This window comes from Papaver somniferum, chromosome 1 (genome assembly GCF_003573695.1).
Source record: "Papaver somniferum cultivar HN1 chromosome 1, ASM357369v1, whole genome shotgun sequence".
Lineage (NCBI taxonomy): Eukaryota > Viridiplantae > Streptophyta > Magnoliopsida > Ranunculales > Papaveraceae > Papaver > Papaver somniferum.
Window position 1 is genome coordinate 110,908,765 of NC_039358.1, and position 11,491 is coordinate 110,920,255.

The window sequence follows — 11,491 nt, forward strand, 5'->3', positions numbered from 1 at the left end:
GAATTGTCTAGGTGGTCGTTTGACAGCTTTGGAGCCAAGAGTGATATGCAGACGGTGAGTGACCAGCTTATCGTCGAGACCAGGCATTTCTTCGTACGTCCAAGAAAAGATATCCCGATACTCTTTCAGCAAATTTACTAGGCATGTTCGTTCCTCCAGTGATAGTGCATAACTGATTAAGATTGGTCTCGGTCTTCTTGTGTGCCGATGTTAATTGTTTCAAGATCATCAGTAGTAGAATTCGTGCCATCTTGCAACTGTTGCGGAGCATCTTGAACCTCATTATCAGGCGATTGCTCGATCTGGCACGATTCATTAGGGCGGGGAGACTCTTGATCAATCTCCCCTATTAATTGCTAATATTTGCACCGCCGATAAATGACCCTCCCTTCTACATCATGGATGGTCATAAAATTGGATCCTGGAGTCGTGACCTGATCCTTGCGGCGTTTGACCGGTGTAGCAGGTGATTTGACCGGTTTTGTCTCTGGAGATTGTGATGACACATCGGAAACTTCAATAGTTTCCCAACTTGGAAGTGGAGTATTTTAGATCTTCTTAGGAGGTTCAGGAATGTTCCTCTGGGATTCAATGAATTCAGCATCGTAGGCCAGAGCGTAAGGAGATGATGAAGCGGCTATGCGAATGATATTGTTGTTGAGTAAAGCCTTCATACATTGATGGTAGGTTGATGGGACTACCTTGTTGTCATGGAGCCACGGTCGATCGAGTATCATGTGATAGTCAGGTTCTTGTTCAATCACATGAAACTTCACTTTCGATTGAATCGGCCCTACCCTCAAATCTATATACGCATATCCATATGTATGGCTTTGGCTTCCTTCAAATCCTGTCATTAGAGTGGGATGGCGAATGATTTTACCTTGTGGGAATCTGGCCATCTTGAGAGTCTTCATAGTGACGATGTTTGTGGAGGCGCATGTGTCAACGAGAGCCCTCCTAAATTCGACGCCTTTGATGAAACCATTTACGTACAACGCCCGATTATGTCCTTCATCTGCCATGTGATCTTCTTCTCTAAAAGTGATGTTGTCGATCGAATGTTCAGACACCAGGGAGACTTCTTCAACTGCTGGGTTGGTGGAGTTATTTGCACGTCAGATGATATCTGGCTGAGTGCGGCAAACGTGTCTGTACGCTGCTCCCTGGAAAAGTGTAAAAGTTCACACAAATTTTCAATCAATTGTGCAACTTCCTGATCCACCGGCTTCTCATAAGTAGTGAAGCTATTGCTTTGAGGGTCGGGTGACAAATCAGTCCCCAGTGTTGGGACTTCTGAACCAGAGGTGCCGCCTAACTCAGATGTCAGTTTGATGAGGAAATCGAGTATGTGGTTCATCGTATTCTTCATCAGATCCATGTTTCTGGCGTGAACCTCCAGGATTTGAGCCAACTTTGTCACAGTCGGGGTTCTTCCGCTTTCTTTGTCGTTAGATGTAACATTAGAAGGAGAAACATTACCATTTGAAAGGTTCTGGATCGGGTTTGGATCAGTTGAATTAGTCCTAAGACCAACCATCTTGTGAAATCGTGAGATTGCAACCGAGAGATTAATCTCCCACTGTGGTCGCCAATCTGTAGATGGGGAAAAACAATTTGCTGGTTTTTACGGAATTGAAGAGTCGACCGTGTGGAGACTCCTTGAACCGAGCAAAATGTTGAACCTCACACAGTTTCACTGCAAGAAGGGAGTGCTTTAAGTTCGAGAGATCAATCTGTAGGACTCCGGCCTAAACTAAGAACAATGGTCGTTCCAGAGTCAATTCGGTCACAAGAGAGGATGGATTGATCTGTATGAGGGAAGCTGAGAAATGTGTGAGATCAATGGTGATCTGAGATTGTAGGTGTGTTGTGAATTCAGCGTAAGTACGCTCTGAATGATTGAATTTTACTCAATTGAGAGTGATTACTCAGACGATGATTTCGTGTTGACGAAGATTGTCTGTATGAACTTGCCGAGAAATTGCTTGTTTAGACGAATGTTCGAGTATTCGAATCTTGTCCTTTCAATCAGGATTCAGAGACATTTTATAATGCCGGAATTGAAAACACCATGATCCCATGAAGTGTGACAGTTGCTGGAATCGGAGAGTGGGGAAGTGGGAAATCGTGTTAAAACCAGTTGCTCATCGTGCGGAGACTTGGTTAATTTTCCACCCACTCCTTTTCTGACTCTTCCAACTGATTGCACGACTTGCTCACATTCTCGTCATGGGTGAACACACGTGCCGTAGACCGACAGACCAAAACCCTAGTTAATATCCCCCATGTGACACGATTGATATCTCGTGGTTGTGGATTCAGTTGCTGACTTTATGGGACGATGAGTCCATGTATTACTGAGTTGAACATGATTTGCAAATGTTCTGAGACTCGTGAATTAAATATGTCTGCAGAGAAGAGGTATTTGATGAATTGTCGGTAGCTGGACCAAATAAAATATTAATTTAAGATACTGACTGCTGGGTCGAGTAAAATAAAAATGTTGATCATGGAATTAACATAAAATTATCAGAGTATTTGAATCTGCTCAGAATCATGTTTCTGCGGAGCTCTGAATTCAAAACTCTAATTTTACTGAAATGATGGTTTATTGCAAATCAACCGCAAAGTGATGCATGGACCAGCTACATGGGATGATGAGTTCACCATGTAACGCCTAGATGCTCGAATGAGCAAAATACCGAAGTCTCTTGAGGACCAGTTGGTGAAAGAATGATTAAATGCTGGTTTACTCATTTATTACAATAATGCTCGTGTGGGCGACAGATAATAATAAAACCTAGCCGTGAAAAGATGAGGGACCGGCCAAGAGGTCATGGGACTGGATCTTAGTGGTCGTGGGACCAATAGATGGTCGTTTTAGCAAACTCTCGATTGTTCGGAAAGAGTTTGAACCTAATATGAGCAGTTGAACAAATTAGGTTAAAAATAGTTAAAACATGTGGGACCGGCCACTTGCAAGCCTCAGGGCCACCCTTGGTCGGCCAAGGGGATGCGCCCGTGTCACCATGTTGTTCGTGTCTCAGTCCTGAGAGTTTTGATATTTTCTGGTGCGCGTTTGAGCAACATTTTGAGAAAATATGCAGAATCCAGGATTTTGCTGAAACTAGGAAAAATACATGAGATGATGAAAAATAATAAATAAAACAGGGAATTGCAAGGTGTGGGACCGGCTAGGGCTAAGACACGGCCGGTCGGCTAGCAAGCGGTCCCACAATATTTTCCCAGTTTTATGTAATTTTATGTATTTTCTCTGAATTGAGGGAAATCCCATGAAACTGGAGAGTTTTATGAAATTAGGGAACTTCCATGAGATGAGGGAAATAAAATAATAATAATATAGGGAATGATGGAGTGTGGGACCGGCAATGGCCAAGGCATGGACGTCCGGCCAAGGGGCACGGTCCCAGCACTCTTCCCAATTTTATGTAATTTTTCATGATTTTAGGGAATCTTCATAAAATCAAAGAGATTTGTTGAAACCAAGGTATTTTGTTGAAATCAGGGAGTTTTCATGGAATGAGGAAAAAAACAAAAAATAATAATAAAATAATAGGCATGTGGGACCGGCTAGGGCCCGGTCCCACAAGTTTTCTTAATTTTATAATATTTTTCATGGTTTTAGGGAAAATTCTTGAAATCAGGGAATTTTCATGGTTTTAGGGAAAATTCATGAAATCAGGGAAATTTTCATGGTTTGAGAGAAATAATAAAATAATGGGGACGTGAGGTGCAGGACTGGCCACGGCTAGGGCATGGCCGGCCGGTTGGTGCTCGATCCCGTGACACCTTTCCCTAATTTTATTATTTTCTTGACATAAAGAAATATCATGAGATTAGAGAATTTCCTTGAATCGAAAGAGATTTGCTCGAACGAGAGAATTTTCATGAGATCAGGAAGAATAATAAAATATGATAAAAATATGAAATTGGGCGTGGGACCGGCCACGGCATGACCGACCGGCTGGTGAGCCCGGTCCCTGGCGCCTTTGCTAATATTTTATTTATTATTATTTTTCCTTTCTATTTTGCATGGGTTCATCGTTCATTCATATTTTTGAAATGCTCGTTTGCGCATTCAAATGCTGGTCTGTGCATTATTGCTAAGTACACTTGCACCATTTTAGTCAGGGCTTATTCGATGCTCAGATGCTTGTTTCGTTGAGTATTTATCACTAACCCGTGGAATTCTTCTGGGAAGAACCACGAATTGAAGTGATGAAATATAAAGAAGAATCGTAGAGTATTGCTGGATATTCAGGCGATTAGAGATAATTAACTGATGGCTCTATACTAGCAGGGCTTCCTATCTATGAGCATTAATTATCTGAGAGTTGAACAATATGAACTTGTTGGAATATCATATTTCTTCTATATAGTCAGGGAAAACCTGGTTGCATCCTGAAGACATTGTCGCTCTATACTAGCAGGCATGCTGTCTAGGAGCTGCCCAATCTTTCGATTCTATATAGAAATAATTACTGAAATTGCTCAGTATTCATGAGATGTGTTGTGGTCTCAGCTGGGAGACTACACATCTACAGATATTCTGAGAGACAACCTTCTTAGTCAGAGGTTTTATGACATGAGATTTCATGCTTTATTGAGATACATGAGTCTCAATACTCATCCGATTTCCGGATCCGGAGTATAAATAATTACTGAAATTGCTCAGTATTCATGAGATGTGTTGTGGCCTCAGTTGGGAGACTCCACATCTACATATACTCTGAGAGACATCCTTCTCAGTCAGAGGTTTTATGGTATGAGCCTTCATGCGAGACATGAGTCTCAATACTCATCCGATTGCCGGGTCCAGAGTATGCATAGTTAGGGTTTTACAATTTTACCATTGTCGAAAATCCACCATCTACAATATTTTAACAAAAATAGCTTAAAAAATTTCTGGGGATGAGTACGAGAATAAGTACAAAAAATGGTTTAAATAACAAGGTTGTTAATGCCTTATCTCGATTTGTGCATGTTGACCATAGTGCAATATCATGACAGTTCCCCTACCATAATTGGATGTGGATATAATCTCAAGGTACACCAATGACTCCACTGCTTGCAGCCTCATTCCTCAATTTATCATTTCTCCTCCACCAAATTTCTCTTTTTCATATGCTCAAGAGATTTTAAGTTTTAAGGGCAGAATTTATGTCTGGAAGTAGCAATCATCTTCGTACAACTGTTATGCAGTCTCTCCACTCTTCGTCAATGGGTAGTCATTCGGGTATATCCAATTACGTATCAACGAGCTAGAGAATTATTTTAAATAAGGATATCATGATGTTTGTAGCAAAATAAAAAATAGAATATTAAAAAAAAAAAAAATTCTCCCATAATAGAATATTAAAAGAAATATTTTGTAAAACAATTTCCTTAAGAAATACAAAAAGTATTTTATATCTTGGTTGAAGCAAGCACAAGCCCCAGGGTAAATCTAACATACACACGCAACTCCAAGCTTGTAAACCCACGATTTTGGGCATGTGTGACTGTGATCTGCTCACCCGCGCCCGCCTACCCCAATATACCCGACGTGGGAAACTGGACATTCATCTTTAATCCTACTAATATGAGACTAAAGGTTTCCTCATTTCGTTCACTCAAACAAATTGAGCATCCTTAGTGACCCATAGGTCCTAAAATCAATTCTCAACCAAGACCAAAAACATATGTTAAAACTCATGTTCTCCAACAATCCTTGCATGAATAAAATCTCGGTAAAAAGTGAAAAATCAGAAGAAGAAAAAGACGAAAATTACCATATAGGCAAGGAGTCCATAAGGTCTTAAACCTTTACTTAGTGAGAAATTATTGAAACTACTTGTTAGAGACAGTAAATAAGGTGTCTTGAATTGCTAGAGATTGGTGTAATTTGCAATAACAACAACGCATGATATTCTCTTGGTATTCCTAAGTTCGTGTCGTTGTGTCTTTTGACCATTTCCTAAGTTCGTGTCGTTGTGTCTTTTGGCCATGGACGTATTCCATTTCTCAAAATGCTCTAGAAAATCAACTTGTATTCTCGTGTTCTCATAGGAAGCGGCTCACATCCTCATCCAAATAGGTGAGTTATATCGTTTCCAAGCGAAAAAAGGGTAATTCTAGGGGCACGTACTCATAAAGCACCTTGCACGGGTTCAAAGTTTGAAGGAGTCGGTATTTGGGGCCACATTAAAGATTTAGGGAGCCCTAGCCCATTTGATCTGTATGGGTTGAATTGTGAACAGTTCATATATCACATGGATTGGATTATGGCAATTTGGCCAAGCTGCCTGTGAGTTGAAAACTAGGCAGTGGTGGAAAAGAGAAGAAAGGTGGTGGAAAAAACAAGTCCTTTAACTAATCAGTTATGTCCGAAGGCCAGCTTTAGGAATTAGGATCATAATAGTCTTTTTAGAGTTTATCTTTTCTCATATTGACGTATGGATTCTGTTTTTCACACAAGACTTGCCCTCGTCTCCTCAAAATTGTAACATGGACATATTCAATGCAGCTCAGAAGTATAATGAATTAGTGAAAATATATATCCAATGTTCTATGGTGCACTGTCATTGCGACCCCAGCCACTGTACTTAAGAATCCATGACAGCATAGCTCGGATAAGTTGCTCTCAAATTTATGACTCCAGAGTAAGCATAGATCCCCAGATAGTCGTGAGCAGCTTAAATGATAAAATGGAGATGTGGTACCATGGTGCTAGGTAGAAAACCCCGATGCAACCTGACTAGATTTCTCTGATATGGTTTCTCAACAAATTGTTAGTTTATATGTTGGCTTCGACCTATTCAGAGGTCAAGAGGGTGGTTGAACTAGCAACAACAAGAAGACATGAAACTGTCACCACTCAGATCACATAATTACTCAACTAGATTTCACTATTATGCACTTTAATATGGATATTAAACTGTTAAATCATGAAGGATTTAAAACTAAAAGCATGCATTAATCAACCAGAAACGAGTGAAGGGGCGTCGTAATCTTCAAGTTAAGCTAGTATTCCAAATTTGTAAACCATACTGGTGCTTTGAACCTGTCTTCTTTTAGGTTTTGATGGACCCGTTCAACTGTTTCATTTTAAATATGAAAGACATGCATGGTGATGCAGATATGCTTTAATAATAATGTAGGTGGAATGTACCTATCCTTTTACATCTTGATCACCAAATATGGTGAAGAGCAAGAAGACATTTGGATCCAGATAGAGATACTGATGGCAGAGAACAACCAATCGTGTTCATACGGGTGTGGGGTCGTAATTACTACGCTATGTCGTGCGCCAATATCCGTTTGAATGCCTCATTACCCTCTGGTTACTGAAGCATTTGTTCTGAACAGCAGCATTGTTCAAAATTGAGCTTAAATCACCATGAACCCCTGCACTGCATACCTTGGGGTGAAAAAAAATGAACAGCTCCAAAATCAGGCACAAACGCTGCTTGAAATATCTTTTGCATATCTATTTGTTTACAACTAGAGAAAATAAGGCCAACACCTGTACATCATTACAAACCAGACCTCTCTTTTAGCTACCGAAATCCTTTGGTCATACAATGAACTTCAAGAACAAACAAAATTTGTGACCTTTCATATCTCCAATTTGATGCAGACGCATCAGTCTTCCTTTGCACAAAGTACACCCTAGACACTGTAAATCTCTATGGCAATGCAGCGGAGGAGGTATTAGTCTTCCTGTCGTCCGTCTCCCATGCCCTCTCTAACAAATTCCCACCTCCAAATGCTGCAGTTGCCATGTCAAAACCACCACCACCACCACCAATTGATGTAATTAAAGCGGAAAGTCCACCTTTAGAGGCACCACCACCACCCACACCTAGTCCCAACCCAAGAAGATCAAGAGTTGTAGGTCTCTGCCCAAATAGCGACGATGGACCCATCATAAGTTCGGTTAAACTGGATGCCCCATCGCATGGAAAACCTCCCCCATCACATGGATGACTTATCCCAAGACCAGATGCTGGAGGACCAGGCTCATTATCGATCGGATGACTCCAATTTAGAGCTTCTTGCTCACACCCAGTAGATGAATTTGATATCCCAAACCCACGCAACAAGGATGCATTAGTGGCAGCAGCACCCATTTGTGCTGCCTTTTGAAGTAAAGCAGTGGCAGACATTGTTGGTTGTGGAGATGGAGCATACTGGTGACGATCTTGCCCGAGAGGCGCAAATAATGTCGACCCGCCATTCGTTGCCAGACAGAGGGATGTTGGTTCTGCACCTGAAGCTGTTGCAACATTACTCGGACGGTCCGAGTGTGACATCCCACAAATTATATTAGAAAATGCAGAAGTTTGGGGTTGCAGACCAGCCATTGTCGAAGATGAAAAGATACTCTCAAACAAACCGTTACTGCGACTAAGATTACTGGATGAGCTACTACTGCTAGTACTTCCATTAACACATGTCGACGGAGGAATTTGTTGCAGGATTCCAGTAGACTTCTTTGGTAGCTCTGTTAATTTAAACCAAATAAAACACTTAAAGTACCTAAACTATAAGGTATGACCAACAGATGAAGAGAAAGTGCTGATTTCATTTCTTTTGCACTTGTTTTTAGTTTGCTTTACAAAAAAATGAATCTTTTTCAATATAAAAATTTGAAAGTTCTTCGATAACTTTTGAAGATTATAATAACAAAAGAAAGAAGCCAACTTCAAACCCAAACTAAGACCTTAGATGCAAACAATATAAATAACCAGACAAAACACAACAAAATCCAAGAAATGGACCCCCAAAAAAGATCACATTTTATAAATAAAATTGTCCTTTTTTTGTTGTTGTTGTTGGAGAAACAGATCCGACAAAAGATAATCCATAATCTTCCTTTATAATCATACCTGGGATTTGATCATACTCTGGTAACACATCCATTGCTGGAGGAGGAGGTGGGGGAGGAGGAGTAAGCGGAAGAGGTGATAGAGGTGGTGGTGGTGATGAAACAACCGCTTTAGGCTTTACAAATGAAATTGAAACCACTTCTTCAGGTTTAGAATTGGGAAGAATTGTATGAACTTTAGCAGCCTCCTCAGCTAAGGCATCACAAAAAGCTCTGTGTGTTATGAAACTATCCCTCCTTCACCAAACAAAAAAAATCATTTCAGTTATCATCAAATCCCTGAAATGAAATAAACTGAACCCTGAAATCGAACACCCAAATTGGGACTGAAAAAACCCAAACCTGGAGAAAAGGGTTCCACAAGCACACTTATACTCTTTAGTACCACAAGTTTTTTGATGAGCTTTCCAATCAGATTGAACAGCATATTTCTTGGAACACTTATCACATTTATACTTCTTCTCCCCATGTTTCCGACAGAAATGTTTCTTAATTCCAGTAAGATCACCTAATGCTCTAGTTGGATCATGATGAACACAAGAAGGTTCAGGACAGACATAAACACGTTTCCGTATCTCTTTATTTGTTCTTTGTCGAAGTTTCCATGGTAGATTATGACCTCGTCGATGTAGTTGTAGATTTTGATCACGTTGGAAACCTTTATTACAGATCTCACATACAAATCTGTTTGTGGCCATTAGTGTTTTTGGTGATAAAGCAAGTACCTCTGCATTTGGATCTACAAAAACACAGAAAAAGAAATTAATCAAATTTAAGCAAAAAAATCATGATAGTAAATTGAACAATTTCTCAGGGTTTATCTGTTTGAATTGATCTTACCAGGCATGCCAGGGAGATTTCTCTTTTTCTTTACAACCGTTGAAGCTGGTGCGACTCCTGTTTGATTCCCAGATGAAGAAACACTAGCTTCTCCAGAAACTGTAGAAACACTCATAGCAGACGAATTCTCTAAATCAACCGGCATATTTCCTTCAACTCTACGGATCTCAAACTCTGATTCTTCTAATACCTTCAATTTTGGTTGCTCCTACATCCTAAAAACCAAAACCCTAACTAGAAACAGAAGCTTTAACATTGAACCCAATCTCTAACCACTAATCAGCAGTCCCTCAGCTACCAAAATTTATAGAAATTCAATAAATTTAAAAGCAACCCAGAAGATATTTAGATTGAATTTCTCTATAAACTGCTAAAAGTCACTCCATTTTTTTCAACCAACCCCATTAATGTTTACACTCTTCTGCAACTCAAAGAAACTTTACTAAACTTTGTTACTTGGAATAAGAATCAGCAGAGACGTTTAAAATGAAACCCTAGTCTCAGACAAAAGAGAAAGAAACACAATTCGATTTCTACTAGGACACTACAGCAGCTGGATTGATTATCATGTAATAAGGCGGCTCTGAATTATCTTTTTTTTTACCTTTTTTTAGCTTCTTGAGGAATTAAGAGTGAGACTTTTTTATTTTGAAAATGAAGAAAAATGAATAAGTATAAACGGTAGAAGTTAACTGTGGTTGAGTTGTTTACTGTGACTGTGGTTAGAAGTTTTAACTTTAGTCAAAGCTTTTCTTTGATTTGAGAAAGAGATGAGTTGGATCGAGTACACGTGTAAATCCATACAGAAGAGTGTCTGGATATAAGACATTAAGACAGGACAAAGCCATATCTACTTGTGGGTCCTACCTTATTATGTCGTCTAGTTGAACCTCTTAAATTAATAGCTTTGTGGATTATACTAATCAATCCGAGTTTTCTTTGAACAAAGATTTATAATTAATAATTGAGTTAAGTTAATTGAATTTATTTTAGTGTATATCAGGCAAGTTAAAGGAACGATGAACATGTTGACCATGAGGTACGACTGGTTTTGTTCACGCAGTTAACGTAATATATTATCAATCAAAGTAGATAAAATGTAATTAATCCTTTAAACCTATAAAGAGATTGATAAAAGAAAGGATACCACACAAAATGAAAAAGCAAGAATCCGGCCTCCAAATAAAAGAAAATGGAAGAATCTAGTGGAGGATAAAACATCTTTGTCGATCCTGGATTTATCATTAAGGAGTTCGAACGCCGCTTTTGTGTATCCGTAGCTCCAGATTTTTCAGATATTATGCACATTACCTTCTTCAAGAGCATGGAAAAACTTGAATTGATCAGATCTGAGAAATTCTAAATAATTTGTCAAAGGATTTTAAATCTTTCAGTTTTCGCAGTTCTAAACACGTGAATAACACGCACAACTTTGCGATAACCGAGTTGACAAAGCCAATTGGTGGTACAAAATAATCTAACACCATATTATTAGTGTATATAATTTACGCCATCTGGCTCCGCAACCTGCACTGAATTACCTAAGAATTTTATCCGCATTAAATTTTACCTATCTGTAGATATGTGTGTGTGCACTATTTCATTCCAATATATCTTGGAATTTTTTTTCTTTCATTTAACTCCAAAGAATTGAAGAATGGAAATCTCAAATGCATCCTTAAACATGTTATGTACCAATTTACCAGGCCCTTAAATAAAACCATTGATACGTAGAAAGTCATACACAGCAAAGTAGTC

At 39.3% G+C, this 11,491-nt stretch overlaps 1 protein-coding gene across 1 annotated transcript; it reads right to left on the reverse strand.

The window, feature by feature from the left end:
- Positions 1-7,053: 7,053 nt before the first annotated feature.
- On the reverse strand, positions 7,054-10,360 carry LOC113296460 (protein indeterminate-domain 2-like). The gene is made up of 4 exons (XM_026544769.1): positions 9,734-10,360; positions 9,236-9,632; positions 8,895-9,130; positions 7,054-8,509 (listed from the first exon to the last, which is right to left on the reverse strand). The coding sequence occupies exons 1-4, from the start codon at positions 9,876-9,878 to the stop codon at positions 7,692-7,694; spliced, it is 1,596 nt and encodes a 531-aa protein (XP_026400554.1). The 5' UTR covers positions 9,879-10,360; the 3' UTR covers positions 7,054-7,691.
- Between the last annotated feature and the right edge of the window lie 1,131 nt (positions 10,361-11,491).

Excerpts from the sequence above, each read along its gene's own strand:
- LOC113296460 (XM_026544769.1), bottom strand. The coding sequence starts at position 9,878 with ATGCCGGTTGATTTAGAGAATTCGTCTGCTATGAGTGTTTCTACAGTT. Across the intron at positions 9,633-9,733 it reads AAATCTCCCTGGCATGCCTG|ATCCAAATGCAGAGGTACTT; the intron begins GTAAGATCAATT and ends GTGTTTTTGTAG. Across the intron at positions 8,510-8,894 it reads AGAGTATGATCAAATCCCAG|AGCTACCAAAGAAGTCTACT; the intron begins GTATGATTATAA and ends TTAAATTAACAG.